Below are 15,764 nucleotides of genomic sequence, written 5' to 3' on the forward strand. Positions count from 1 at the left end.
GACTCATCCATATAGATGCATCTCATGTCAATAGACAAGTAGGTAAGCAATACTCAAAATGGCCCATTTCTCACATCCTCGAGAATCACAGTTAAGCTGTTGGAAAATATTCCGGCTGCAGACACACGGGACTGATCCACTGCAGATTCTTCACAGAAAGGGATTTCAAATCAGGATGGTTTATACTGCAGATATTAGATTGTGGTTGGTAAAATCTTGTATCCGCCATGTATCCGCCCCGTGTGTGTGTGTGTACGGTAAGTTCCCAGATTTTATTTACATCTACAGTTTCCTAAATAAATGTTGCTGTATTTAAACTGGTTGTCCAGAACTTTAACATTGATGACCTATTCTTAGGATAGGTCATCAATGTCCGATCGGTTGCATGTGCGACACCCTGCACCCTGCCCATCAGCTGTTCCCATTGCTGCCACCGTCCAGAACTACTCAGTTGTAAATCTGCATAGCACAGCACTGTCAGCAGAATAGTGGTCGCGGCCGGGTACTGCACATCTGTCCATTGTCGATTCTAACACAGGACGGATATGTAGTACCCAGCCGTGGCCATTATACAATTGACAGAGTTGTGCTGAGCAGTCTCACAACTGAGTAGTTCCGTCTGGCGGCAACACTGCGAAGAGTTGATCGGTGGGGGTGACAGGTGTTGCACCCCCTCTGATCAGACATTGAGGAATTATCTTAAGGATAGGTACAATAATAAAGTCCCAGACAAACCCTTTAGGTGACAGAGTACCATGGATCCCTCCTAGGTCTACCTATCTTACTATATTTGCAGGATATTCAAGGTAGGTTTTTCTTTTTGTGTTTATTTGTAATGCGACAAGAGCACATCTTCTAGAGGAAATCAGCTGCATCTACAGAGTTGTAGATGTACCTTGTACAGCAGTGTTACGCATACATGCAGAGACTATGGTCCTTATTATAGTATTTATATTTAATACTACTTTATGATAAACTACCTAATACTATATTGACATATCACATAAAGGGATGTTAGAACCCTGGAAAATGCATTACTACATTAATGGTGGGTGTCTAACTACTGAAATCACCATTAAAAGGGAAGTCTGAACCATGGTGGCTCGAATCAGACACTGGTTGCTTTATTTAAGCCGTATATACTTTACTCTGAAATACTACGGCTTTTCAGAGAAATCATCATTTTAAAAGCTGGCCGTATGTCCCTGGTGGCTTCTCCCCCACCCTCTTAGACTGAAAAGTCTATCCCTCCCTATATGTGTGTGTATAAGTACACACCTATCAGTCAAGGAGTGTGGGTGTGGGGAGAAGCCGCTGAGGACTTATCTCTTGGACTAGCCATTCTAGATGCATTGTCTTCAGATGGCTTTAAAAGAAAGTCTTCCCTAAAACGCCTTAAACTACACATGACGGCAATAAGGCAGCCAGTGTCAAATTCAAGCTGTGCGTTGTTTTCTGCAGCTGAATCTGCTCTCAGGTTACCTTTAAACCTAAAAATGAAGCACTGTTGTGGCACTTTGTTCCCTTCATATAGCTTCCCAGTCACTAAACAGTGCAGGGAGCTGCTGAGGGGCCCAAATCAAATGAATAGGGTCCGGCTGCAGTTCCCTACATAGTCAGGTGCTGAGCGCAACTTTGCAAGAAACAATTAGAAAGCGCTGAAGTGCAAAAACAGCACTAAGTATTTGTCATTCTGAGTTCCTTGCGATATGCTATTATTAAAAGGCTTTGTCTAACATTTGGAAGACGGAAGTGAGATTGTAGCAGCAGCAGCCCAATAGCAGCCTGGTAGCAGGGCTCACATGACATGTCACACGAGCCCCAGGAGACCTGACGCTGACATAGCAGGAACTGTGCTAGTACGAGAGTAGAGTATGTTGTTTTTATTTTATAAGCGAGAAAACTTTGTTTAAAAAGAGTTGGTCCAGTAAGTGCACAACCCCTTTAATAAAATAGGAATACCTCTTTAAACCAAGGTTGAATACAACAGACTTGCCTTATCATCTGTTATTTTTACCCCCCCCCCCCATAACATTCAATAAAAAAACAAGTCATTAATAAACATTGGACATCTTCCACAGTGCAATTTTCTATAGAAAAGTAAAAACCATTAAAGTGTATTTTGTTCTGAAACCCTGGAGGGGAACGCTTCCATAACTAATCACTGCAATGCCAATGCTTTGCTAGAAATATATCAACCCAAAGACTGCCCGTCTATGGTGTGCAATTCTTCATAAACCTTGACATCGGACTTTTAGAAACGAGAGGCTTGTAAACAATTACGTGCAATTAACGGAAACCACAGATAAATTCTCTTATCTAAAAATAGTGTCATTCCAAATATTCACTGCCATTTCTGGAAAACAAATCTGTAAGAAAGAGGAAAAGAAAATGGGTTACTTGGGCAATAAACACAAGAAAAGCTTTAGATTCTACAACTCTATGGCTTCCGCAATCATATGATTTCGTGTATTCAATGGATACATTTAATTTGCATTTTCCTGTGTTTTCAGTAAACTTCCTGTTTTTCTGTCATCCAGGATCTTCATTGAAAATAACAAGTCTAATGTGCCTTTTATATGGGGCGACGATTGCCCCAACACATTAGTATGCACATTTGAACCTGAGGATAATAATGTAAAGGGTCTTGCAGAAAATGTTCTTGCACAACCTTCCTGATAAATGCAGAATACAGAATGAAATTAAATGGTCGATCAGCACAAGATGTGGGCAACTTGTAGTACTAGTGCTCTCTTAATGCCCATCAGTTATAGCTGTAGCTTTCAATACATAAATGGTAAAAGCTGTCAAAATTTTTTATCTTTCAAACAGGAGAAGAGAAGGGGTTAACGCTGCGCATCAGCCAAATGAAGCTGTAGAGTTGTTGATAAATTAATATCTTTTTTATTTCATAGGTCTACACATTTCGAGGTAGAAACCTCTTCCTCAGGACCAGAATATCAACAAAGAATTTGCTTTGTTGATATTCTGGTCCTGAGGAAGAGGTTTCTACCTCGAAACGCGTAGACCTATGATATAAAAAAGATATTAATTTATCAACAACTCTACAGCTTAATTTGGCTGATGCGCGGCGTTAACTCCTTCTCTTCTCCTGTTTCAATGCTCATCCAAGTGGGGCTGCGGCAGACGCCATTATCTCATCATGCTTAAACAGTGGTTGTGACTTTCACAATCACAGTAGGTGAGTGTATATTCTTTATATATTACTCGTGTCATCTGGTAATACCCCATCAGCGCTTCTTTTTTCTAGTTTTAATAAAATATTTTATCTGGTAACAAAGCTAAACTGATGTGATAAAACAGAAGCATAACTTGAATATAAAGTGTGCATACATATTGGTCCTAGTGCACACAGATTACCATAAAAGCAAATAATGACCACTTTACACGCACAGTAACATACAGAAATATGCTAATGAAGAAGCTAAAATACAAAAGCGTAAAAAAAAAAAAAAAAAACAGCCATAGAGGGGATAAAGCACAACACTAGCCTCTTATCTCTACCTATTGATTTCACACACCTAGAAATGTCAGGGGACATGGAAGAAGATCATTACTGTGAACAGACTGGAGGAAAATCTGTTCATTTCCCCACGAGGATGCTGCTACTGTCATTTCAGCTGTCAATGGATGCTATAATTGAGGAATAAAGCCTTTTCGAGACTATCTGGATAAAGGCTCATGTTGTAGATTGATTTGTCAATACTAATAACAAGACTTGTGTTCCTGTATTAATTACTTGATGAGAGCCTGTAAAGACTGTGCCAATAGTGTTCTGCCAGATGCTGGGTACGGAGGCTGCATATTCGTGCCAGAGAGCAATATAATTTGTTTTAAAACTGTAGCTTCAAACCTTGTACTCAAAGATAAGAAGATCTGGGCTTAAGAGGGTTGTCCAGGATTGTGATAATGATGACATATCCTTAGTTTTGTTCATCAATACCTGATTACCTCTGCGGGCAGCTGAATGCAAAAGGTAGACCGAGCACAGCGCCCTACTCTGTGTAGTGGCCGTTCCTGGGTACTACAGTCCAGCGCCTATTCAGTAAATGCTGTACTGCTTATCCTTTATATCCCTCACATAATCAGAACGCCCTCTGTATGCAATTAATTTGCAAAATATATCTTAAACCTCAATCATTATTCTGGGAAACGTCCATAAAAGCCAAAAAATGTAAACTTTCCAGCAGTCCCGAAGGTATAATGATATCATATGCATCCTTCATATACACTGGAAAAAACATTAATTGTTCGTACTAAACAGCAGCAGAGAACAACTCAGGGATGAAGGGCTGGCTAGAGCCTGAATAATTCAACCAAAATCCATACATTGTATTAGGCTATATGCGCATGCTGCGTTTTGTGTCGCATTTTTGCTGCGTTTTTGGCTGCAGTTTTGTTGTCAGAACTTTCTGACATTTGACTTCCCAGCAAAGTCTATGAGAAGTCAGATTTGTCATGCGCACATTGCAGTTTATTTGTCAGCGTTTTTTTTGTCAAAAGTTTGTGACAAAAAAGATGCAGCATGTTCATTCTTCCTGCGTTTTTGTCAACATATCACAAAAACGCATCAAAAACGCATGTTGTGAAAAATGCTCCAAAAACGCACCAAAAACGCACTTACATTACACGCGGTTTTTTTTTACATTTCCAGGCTCTCCCTGATAATGTGCAGTTTGGGTTGCAGTTTGTGAGCACAAAAAGCGCATGTAGCCTTATATACAAAAGTTGAGCAGAAGCGCCCCTGAATTCTGGGGTGCATTTTGGATAGAGGGTACCCTTTCTGGTGTCATCACACTTTCCTAAAAAGAATAGAACTAGCTGAAAGAGGACATAGTGGCTGCTGAGTGGAATAACAACTAAGCTGCAGAGAGATTAGCAATCAAAATATTTGTCAACTAATGAGTTAACTTTTTAAAGGCAAAGTGGGTGCTACCAGACAGTTTTCACTAGTGAGGGGGTTCATTGTGACACAGCTAAATTCAACTGCACTGCCTCTCCCCCACACTGATCAGCGCTGTCTGCCATTATATGTCTCACACAAACTGAGAAATCTGCTCCAAGCCATGATGGGGCTTGATCTTCTTTCCTTCAAATTTTGCTGCCTGCTTATGATTGGTCAGCATCATACAGGGAGAAGAAGTACAAGCTTCAGTGAAAACTCTGTCAAAAAAAAATACTTTGATTACCTGTACCTCCACAACCGACAGGCGAAGTCATTTAAAAAGATAAAAAGAAGTTTTACCGATCTGCAGCGAAGATACTGCAGCATGTTCCTCCCTACTAATGGGGAGAATAGGTCTGAACCCCAGTAGGAGTTTTTGTGCGCTTTTGATTAGTTTGGTGATTTTTATACAATTGAATGGCCCAGATTAATCACAAAGTTTTTTGGCATTAAAATAATGAAGATGTCAGAAAATTTCTGCACAACTCTTAAATACACAAAACAATTGACTTGACAATTTTACACCAAGTTTATGCCTGAGCTGCTTATGTTTTATAAAAAGGACTGAGCTTAGCCAAGAGAGGAGTGGCAGTGTGCCGCTAAGCATGAATAATCATAACCCACAAGCATCTGAACCTGTTGGGTAACAAATGGTACATAATGGGAACATACTCACTGAAATAAAATGGGATATGGGACTGGGGTCCCCTTAGTGAGACATACTTCGATCAGCCAGCAGAACTCTGTCCCATAGAAGCAGCAGCTGTTCTCCAACCTGAGGCTCCAGTTCCTAGAAATAGGAGTAAAATGAAAATTGTACAAGAATTCTAGGAGTCTCGGGGGGCATCTAAGATACCCGTATCACTGTATGGACTGAAACAGACAATATCGCCGAAATCAGAGGGATTTGTGAAGAACATAGAGGAGAACCACAGCTGGATTTGGAAATAGATCTCCTCTATAATGTTTAAAAATGTTTCAAATGAAAGTCTCCAACAATATTTTTGATATTTTTATCTAATTATACAATTGACGCCAATATGAATGTTTCAATTGTATTTTGACACTTCCTACTTGGTCAGCCCTAACTTATATTTTTAAAGGGGTTCTCTTCACTAATATCTTAAGGATATGTCATCTGTATCTGGTCACAAAGGTATTATGTTATGCATCCAAATACCAGTATGGGGTAAAATCTACCACAAGTGTATCGCCATTCTAAGATGGCTTCCTCAGGAGCAATATCAATTAACCTATTGCCTCCTAATGTACATGCATATAAATTAGGTTCATTTCCATTTCCCATACATAGGATTAGTACAAAAATACGGAGACACAAGAAAATAGAATCTATACATAGTTATAAGCACATAAAGTTCGGCTGATCCATCCCAAATATTCAAACAAACCTCAAATGAGGAAACAACAGAAAGACACCAAAACAGGTGTTTTGTTGTTGCACTATTCGTAGTGAGCCCCTATGGACTTCTTTTACCAATATTTTTTGTGCCATCTCAGGGTTTGGTAGATTATGCCCTAAATGACCCTCCTTTACTATTAGGATATGCACCAAAAAATCACTTGCCTGTAAACAGCTGTTTAGTTACCATATACACTCGAGTATAAGCCGAGTTTTTCAGCTCTTTTTTTATGCTGAAAACGTCCCCCTCGGCTTATACTCGAGTGAGTTTCCCACAGAAAAAACATTCTCACCTGTCCTCCGTTCCAGCGGTGCCATCATAGCTACTTCTTGAGGACAGCAGGCACAGACTCCTCGGTGATCGTAGCTGGTACACACTGCACGGGACTGCCACTGCAGTCATCACTTTACTACAGTTGAAAGCTTGGCGGCGCTTCTTTTAAAGAGGTGGTTCACTACTCTGCAATAGTGGCCACATCTCTGTAAAACTGATGGGGAAGGCTTTTTCTAAATACCCCATTCAGCCAATTCTGCCTGTGAGTGGCGCTACTGCGGGCCGCTCATCCCCATGAAGTGACCTACCCCTCTCCCCGGGTTCTGTGACCTCTGAGATCCGCTGATGTTGGGTCAACTGGAAGTTGACCTGACATCACCGAGCCTGACCCCAGTCTTCCTGAGTGACTTGGCTGTGGGCGGTGTTTCGACACATCACAGCCCAGCATCGCTCTTTCTTGTGGCGCTCTGCGGTGAAGGAGAGACCACGCGACATGCTGGGCTGTGACGAGCGGTGAAACGCAGCCCACAGCCCAGTCACTCATGAAGACTGGGACTGGGCTCGGTGATGTCAGATCAACTGGAAGTTGACATAACATCACCGAATCTCAAAGGTCATGGAGAAAAAAGAGAATTTTGTTACATACCGTAAATTCTTTTTCTTATAGTTCCGTATTGGGAGACCCAGACAATGGGTGTTTAGCTTCTGCCTCCGGAGGACACACAAAGTACTACACTTAAAAGTGTAGCTCCTCCCTCTGAGCTTATACACCCCCTGATGAGCAGACTCAGCCAGTTTAGTGCAAAGCTGAAGGAGAATAGCCACCCACAAGTAAAACAGAGCAAAAACCGGAACAACCGGAAACTCTGTCTACGACAACAGCCGGTGATAACACGCGGAACAAGAAATTGCCAACAGGCAACAGGGAGGGAGCTGGGTCTCCCAATACGGAACTATAAGAAAAAGAATTTACGGTAAGTAACAAAATTCTCTTTTTCTTTATCGTTCCTTTGGGAGACCCAGACAATGGGACGTCTCAAAGCTGTCCCTGGGTGGGAAATAAACAGAAAAACAAAGAAGTAGGCAGAACCTAACTTCACAACTGGGCGACAGCCGCCTGAAGGATGCGTCTGCCCAAGCTCGCATCTGCCGAAGCATGAGCATGCACTTGGTAGTGCTTTGAAAAGGTATGCAGGCTAGTCCACGTGGCAGCCTGACAGACTTGTTGAGCTGTAGCCTGGTGCCTGAAAGCCCAGGAGGCACCGACAGCTCTGGTCGAGTGAGCCTTGATCCCCGGCGGGGGAGGCACTTGAGAACACTGGTAGGCATCCAAAATGGTCGACCTAATCCAACGGGCTAAGGTCGGCTTAGAAGCAGAAAGGCCCTTGCGCCGACCTGTGGTCAGCACAAAAAGAGAAGTGCACCGCCTAAGAGCAGCGGTGCGAGACAGATAGATCCGGAGAGCACGCACCAGATCCAGAGTATGCAGCGCTTTATCAAAGCGATGAACAAGAGCCGGACAAAAGGAAGGTAAGGTAATGTCCTGGTTAAGGTGGAAAGGAGAGACCACCTTAGGGAGAAAGTCCGGAGTCGGGCGGAGAACCACCTTGTCTTGATGAAAGACCAAAAAAGGTGACTCCGAAGAGAGCGCAGCCAAATCGGAGCCTCTCCTGAGGGAAGTTATGGCCACCAGAAAGGCCACTTTCTGTGAAAGACGAAACAAAGAAACCTCCCTAAGAGGCTCAAAGGGGGGTTTCTGCAAAACCGTGAGAACCAAATTAAGGTCCCAGGGATCCAAGGGCCGCCGGTAAGGCGGAATGATGTGAGACGCGTCCTGCATGAAGGTGCGGACCTGAGCCAGCCGGGCGAGACGCCGCTGGAACAGCACTGACAGAGCTGAGACTTGTCCCTTGAGAGAGTTGAGGGACAGTCCTAGCTGCAGACCGGACTGTAGAAAAGACAGAAGGGTCGGCAAGGAGAATGGCCAAGGAGGATGGCCGGAAGAGCGACACCAGGACAGGAAAATCTTCCAAGTCCTGTGATAGATCTTGGCGGAGGAAGACTTACGGGCCTGAGTCATAGTGGAGATGACTTCCGGAGGAATACCAGAAGCCGTCAAGATCCAGGACTCAAGAGCCACGCCGTCAATCTGAGAGCCGCAGAATTCAGGCGGAAAAACGGACCTTGTGAGAGAAGGTCTGGACGGTCCGGGAGATGACACGGCACCTCTACGGACAGATGGAGCAGGTCTGGGTACCAAGCTCGCCTGGGCCAGTCCGGTGCAATGAGGATGACTCGACGGCCCTCCATTCTGATCTTGCGCAGGACTCTGGGCAAGAGAGCTAGAGGGGGAAACACGTAGGACAGACGAAACTGGGACCAGTCTTGAACCAGAGCGTCCGCGGCGAAGGCCTGAGGATCGTGGGAGCGAGCCACGTAAACAGGAACTTTGTTGTTGTGACGGGATGCCATTAGGTCCACGTCCGGAGTGCCCCATTTGCGGCAGATTGACTGAAACACTGCCGGGTGCAGGGACCACTCGCCACTGTCCACGGTTTGACGGCTGAGATAATCTGCCTCCCAGTTTTCCACGCCTGGGATGTGGACTGCGGATATGGTGGACTTGGAGTCCTCCGCACATTGAAGGATGCGTTGTACCTCCAACATTGCCAGGCGGCTGCGTGTCCCGCCTTGGTGATTGATGTAGGCAACCGCTGTCGCGTTGTCTGACTGGACTCGGATGTGCCTGCCCGCCAACAGGTGGTGAAAAGCCAGGAGAGCCAGAAGCACAGCTCTGGTTTCCAGCATATTGATCGAAAGGGCTGACTCGGACGGAGTCCAAGTGCCCTGCGCTCTGTGGTGGAGATATACCGCTCCCCAGCCGGATAGACTGGCATCCGTGGTGAGGATCACCCAGGACGGGGCCAGGAAGGAGCACCCCTGGGACAGAGAGAGGGGCCGAAGCCACCACTGAAGAGAGCTCCTGGTCTGTGGCGACAGAGCCACTAACCTGTGCAAGGAGGAAGGCCGCTTGTCCCAACAGCGGAGAATATCCAGCTGCAGGGGACGCAGATGGAACAGCCTCCATTGACGCCACCATTTGACCCAGCACCTGCATCAGGCGCCTGAGGGAATAACGGCGGGGCCTCAGTAGAGAGCGCACCGCCAGTTGGAGGGACAGCTGTTTGACTAAGGGCAACTTCACAAGTGCCGGCAAAGTCTCGAACTGCATCCCTAGGTACGTGAGACTCTGGGTCGGAGTCAGAGTAGATTTGGGGAGATTGACAAACCACCCAAATTGGGCTAGAGTGGCAAGAGTGAGCGAGACACTCCACTGACAGTCTGCGCTGGATGAAGCCTTGACTAGAAGGTCGTCCAGGTAAGGAATCACTGCCAACCCCTGTAGGTGCAGGACCGCAATCACTGCTGCCATGACCTTGGTGAATACCCGAGGGGCTGTGGCCAACCCGAAGGGGAGAGCCACGAATTGGAAATGATCTTCTCCGATTGCAAAACGTAGCCAACGCTGGTGAGAAACTGCAATTGGCACATGCAGATAGGCATCTCTGATGTCGATGGATGCCAGGAAATCCCCTTGGGTCATTGAGGCAATGACTGATCGCAGGGACTCCATGCGAAAGTGCCACACCTGAACATGCTTGTTGAGAAGCTTGAGATCCAGGATGGGCCGGAAGGAACCGTCCTTTTTGGGAACTAGGAAGAGATTTGAGTAGAAACCTCTGAACCGTTCCCGGGCGGGCACCGGTACAATTACTCCGTTTGCCTGCAAGGATGCCACGGCCTGCGACAAGGCGGCGGCCTTGGAGCAGGGGGGAGTTGAGAGAAAAAATCTGTTTGGCGGGCTGGAAGAGAATTCTATCCTGTAGCCGTGGGAGATGATATCCCTCACCCACTGATCGGAGACGTGTTGAAACCACGCGTCGCCAAAGTGGGAAAGCCTGCCACCGACTAAGGACGTTGCTGGCGCTGACAGATAGTCACGAGGAGGCTGCCTTAGCGGCAGCACCTCCTGCGGTCTTCTGTGGACGCGCTTTTGGGCGCCAGTTGGATTTCTGGTCCTTGGCTGAGTTAGTGGACGAGGCCGAGGGCTTAGAGGACGACCAGTTGGAGGAACGAAAGGAACGAAACATCGACTGATTCCTACCCTGGACAGGTTTCCTGGTCTTGGTTTGTGGCATGGAAGTACTCTTCCCGCCAGTAGCTTCCTTAATGATTTCATCCAGCTGTTCACCGAACAAGCGGGACCCAGCAAAAGGGAGCCCAGCAAGGTACTTCTTTGAAGAAGCATCTGCCTTCCACTCTCGAAGCCACAAGATCCTGCGGATAGCGAGGGAATTAGCCGAAGCCACCGCAGTGCGGTGAGAAGCCTCCAGCATGGCAGACATGGCATAGGATGAAAAAGCTGAAGCTTGGGAAGTTAAGGTAACCATTTCGGGCATAGATTCCCTGGCGAGGGAATGCATCCCCTCTAGAGAAGCAGAGATGGCTTTGAGAGCCCACACTGCTGCAAAAGTCGGGGAGAACAAGGCCCCCGCCGCTTCATATACGGATTTGGCCAGGAGGTCAATCTGGCGATCAGTGGAATCCTTAAGGGAGGTGCCATCAGCCACCGACACAACGGTCCGGGCTGAGAGCCTAGACACCAGGGGGTCTACCTTTGGGGACTGAGCCCACTCCTTGACCACCTCAGGTGGAAAGGGAAAGCGGTCATCAGAGCCACGCTTTGGGAAGCGTTTGTCAGGAACTGGAGTGGTTAAAGAACACACTCTTCACTCTCTTAGGCGAGGTAAACTGGTACTTTTCTGCTAGAGAGGGTTGCTCCTCTGATACTGGCGGATTGAGATCCAGTACAGAATTAATGGAAGCAATCAAATCAATAACATCTGAGTCACTTTCGGACAGATCAATGGGGCACATGGAGTTAACCTCCGAGCACCCCGTAAAGGCATCTTCCTCATCCTGTGAGTCAGCTCCTGAATCAGAGCCGCGGGACGAGGAAGGAGAGGGGACCCTGCGTCTCTTCTTAGGAGGACGGGGACTGGACCAAATGAGGAATCCTCTGTGAGCTCCGGTCCTGAGAGACCCCTAGCAGCCGAGGCACCCTGTGAGGGGGGCTGATGCATGTTCAGCAAAGTCCTGGACAGATGTCCCATGGAGTCAGCAAAAGACTGGGAGGTAGACCTAGAAAAGGCTTCTACCCAAGCCGGAGGTTCAGGCACAGGAGCAGGAGCAGCCTGAGAGACCACTGGGTGTGAGACTCCAGGCTGAGGCACCGCCAGGTTAGAGCAGGCATCACAATGTGGGAAAATGCTCGGTTCAGGCAGCAGGAGCTTACATGCAGTGCATACTGAATAAAGCTTTGAGGCCTTGCTCCTCGTGTGAGACATGCTGCTGGAGTGGAGGCTCTGGCAGAGAATGAACCCCAGAGAGTATAAACAGAGGTCCACAACCGGGAGACCGGTTGTGGCTTACCAGACCGCTGGAGCGGTGTTGTGTGCCCTCCAGATCCCGAAGCCCGGACCCCCAAGCACAGCACCTCAGCAGAGATGCTGCAGACCAGCGCTGCAATGCAGAGAGAACGCTGAAAAAATGGCCGCCGGAGCGAAGAGAGGGGGCGGGGCTTGCTTGAGGAGCAGGAACTGGAGGGCCATAGAGACCTACAGGGGAGGGGACACACACAGCAGTGGGGAGTGTCCCTCCCCTGCACAGAACGGCCGCCGGGAGGAGCCGAGCCTGTCCCTCTGCATGAGAGACAGGCGAGGTCAGTGAAACCGAAAGTAGGCCTCCGGCGAAGCCTAAATTTGAGCGGCGCGGCCGGCGCGCAGGCACCATCGGCGCGGTTCTCAGGCGACAGCTAGAGAACCCGCCAGAAATGTCAGAAAACACAATCAGCACACTCTCCCACAACAATAAAGTACAGGGACCCGGAAAACTAAACGTCTCAGGTACTTAGCTTGCTGAGACGCAGGGCCATGTCCCTGGGGATGAGTGCTCCGGTCCAGCAGGGTCCTGAAGGGCTGCGGATGGAGACCGATCTCCTGCCAAGCATGGAGACCGTGCTGGCTCCCACTTCAAGCCAGAGCCCAGGAGGGATGGTGAAGGAGCACGGCATGTAAGGCTCCAGCCTAGGAATCAACCTTACAACACCGCCGACACAGTGGGGTGAGAAGGGACATGCCGGGGGTCCAGACGTGGACCCCACTCTTCAATCTCGTTCCAAAAGGAAAAAATCATATGAGAATGCATGTGTGGATGTATGCCTCCTGAACACAAAGCGATAAACTGGCTGAATCTGCTCATCAGGGGGTGTATAAGCTCAGAGGGAGGAGCTACACTTTTAAGTGTAGTACTTTGTGTGTCCTCCGGAGGCAGAAACTAAACACCCATTGTCTGGGTCTCCCAAAGGAACGATAAAGAAAGCTAAAGTTTGCATGCTGAAATCTCCACAATGGAGTAAAGAACTTTAAAAAAAAACAAAAAAAAACAAACTACTTTTTATTCAGCCCTGCAGCCACTATTCGATGATGTGTTCAGTTTGAAATGCTAAAAATAGGGAGAGGTGCTCTTTAAATATAACTGATGTGAAGAAAAAAAGGGAATTTTGTTTACTTACCGTAAATTCCTTTTCTTCTAGCTCCTATTGGGAGACCCAGACAATTGGGTGTATAGCTTCTGCCTCTGGAGGCCACACAAAGTATTACCCTTTAAAAAGTGTAACCCCTCCCCTCTGCCTATACACCCTCCCGTGGACCACGGGCTCCTCAGTTTTGGTGCAAAAGCAGGAAGGAGAAAACTTATAAATTGGTCTAGGGTAAATTCAATCCGAAGGATGTTCGGAGAACTGAAGACCCTGAACCATAAGAACAATTCAACATGAACAACATGTGTACACAAAAGAACAACTAGCCCAAAGGGCACAGGGGCGGGTGCTGGGTCTCCCAATAGGAGCTAGAAGAAAAGGAATTTACGGTAAGTAAACAAAATTCCCTTTTTCTTTGTCGCTCCATTGGGAGACCCAGACAATTGGGACGTCCAAGAGCAGTCCCTGGGTGGGTAAAAGAATACCTCAATCGAAAGAGCCGAAAAACGGCCCCCTCTTACAGGTGGGCAACCGCCGCCTGAAGGACTCGCCTACCTAGACTGGCGTCAGCCGACGCATAGGTATGCACTTAATAGTGCTTCGTGAAAGTGTGCAGACTAGACCACGTAGCTGCCTGACACACCTGCTGAGCCGTCGCCCGGTGCCGTAAAGCCCAGGACGCACCTACAGCTCTGGTAGAATGGGCTTTCAACCCTGAAGGAAGTGGAAGCCCAGAAGAACGGTAGGCCTCGAGAATCGGTTCCTTGATCCACCGAGCCAAGGTTGACTTGGAGGCCTGAGAGCCCTTACGCTGGCCAGCGACAAGGACAAAGAGCGCATCTGAACGGCGCAGGGGCGCCGTGCGAGACACGTAGAACCAGAGTGCCCTCACTAGATCCAAAGAGTGCAAATCCTTTTCACACTGGTGAATTGGATTAGGGCAAAAGGAAGGCAAGGAGATATCCTGATTTAGATGAAAAGGGGATACCACCTTAGGGAGAAATTCCGGGACCGGACGGAGAACCACCTTATCCTGGTGAAAAACCAGGAAGGGAGCTTTGCATGACAGCACTGCAAGCTCAGACACTCTCCGAAGAGACGTGACTGCCACTAGGAAGGCCACCTTCTGCGAAAGACGGGAGAGAGAGACATCCCGCAGTGGTTCAAAAGGCGGTTTTTGAAGAGCAGTCAGTACCCTGTTAAGGTCCCAAGGTTCCAACGGACGTTTGTAAGGTGGAATTATGTGGCAGACCCCCTGCAGGAACGTGCAAACCTGCGGAAGCCTGGCTAGACGCTTTTGAAAAAACACGGAGAGCGCCGACACTTGGCCCTTGATAGAGCCGAGGGACAAACCCTTGTCCACTCCAGATTGAAGGAATGAAAGGAATGTGGGTAAGGCAAACGGCCATGGAGAAAAACCGTTAGCAGTGCACTAAGACAGGAAGATTTGCCAAGACCTATAATAGATCTTGGCGGACGTTGGCTTCCTGGCCTGTCTCATGGTGGCAATGACACCCTGAGATAACCCTGAAGACGCTAGGAGCCAGGACTCAATGGCCACACAGTCAGGTTGAGGGCCACAGAATTCAGATGGAAAAACGGACCTTGTGACAGCAAGTCTGGGCGGTCTGGAAGTGCCCACGGTTGACCCACCGTGAGATGCCACAGATCCGGATACCACGACCGTCTCGGCCAGTCTGGAGCGACGAGAATGGCGCGACGGCAGTCGGACCTGATCTTGCGTAGAACTCTGGGCAGCATTGCCAGAGGGGGAAACACATATGGCAGTCGGAACTGCGACCAATCCTGCACTAATGCGTCCGACGCCAGAGCTCTGTGATCCTGAGACCGTGCCATGAAGGCCGGGACCTTGTTGTTGTGCCGTGACGCCATGAGATCGACGTCCGGCGTTCCCCAGCGGCGACAGATCTCCCGAAACACGTCTGGGTGAAGAGACCATTCCCCCGCGTTCATGCCCTGACGACTGAGAAAATCTGCTTCCCAGTTTTCTACGCCCGGGATGTGAACTGCGGAGATGGTGGAGCCTGTGTCTTCCACCCACTGCAGAATCCGCCGGACTTCCTGGAAGGCCAGACGACTGCGAGTGCCGCCTTGGTGATTGATGTAGGCGACGGCAGTGGCGTTGTCTGACTGGATTCGGATCTGCCTGCCCTCCAGCCACCGATGGAAAGCCAATAGGGCTAGATATACTGCCCTTATCTCCAGAATATTGATCTGAATGGACGATTCTGTCGGAGTCCAGGTTCCTTGAGCCCTGTGGTGGAGAAAAACTGCTCCCCAACCTGACAAGCTCGCGTCCGTGGTGACCAAAGCCCAGGTTGGGGGTAGGAATGATCTTCCTCCCGACAGAGATGTGGGTAGGAGCCACCACTGAAGTGATGTTTTGGTCGCGAGGGAAAGAGAGACGTTCTTGTCGAGGGAAGCCGCACTCTTGTCCCATTTGCGGAGAATATCCCATTGGAGCGGCCGTAGATGAAATTGT

At 48.0% G+C, this 15,764-nt stretch overlaps 1 protein-coding gene across 6 annotated transcripts in view; it reads right to left on the reverse strand.

Annotated features, from left to right (window-relative positions):
* Window positions 1–582: 582 nt before the first annotated feature.
* YTHDC2 (YTH N6-methyladenosine RNA binding protein C2) overlaps window positions 583–15,764 on the reverse strand; it is a 276,916-nt gene continuing 261,734 nt past the window's right edge. For all 6 annotated transcript variants that reach the window (XM_075325002.1, XM_075325005.1, XM_075325003.1 and 3 more), the window contains exons 30-31: window positions 5,643–5,756; window positions 583–2,369 (exon numbers count right to left, since the gene is read on the reverse strand). In XM_075325002.1, coding sequence (XP_075181117.1) covers window positions 5,676–5,756 — 81 coding nt within the window. In that variant the 3' untranslated portion in view covers window positions 583–2,369; window positions 5,643–5,675. The remainder of the gene's footprint in view (window positions 2,370–5,642; window positions 5,757–15,764) is intronic.

This window comes from Anomaloglossus baeobatrachus, chromosome 1 (assembly GCF_048569485.1).
Source record: "Anomaloglossus baeobatrachus isolate aAnoBae1 chromosome 1, aAnoBae1.hap1, whole genome shotgun sequence".
NCBI lineage: Eukaryota > Metazoa > Chordata > Amphibia > Anura > Aromobatidae > Anomaloglossus > Anomaloglossus baeobatrachus.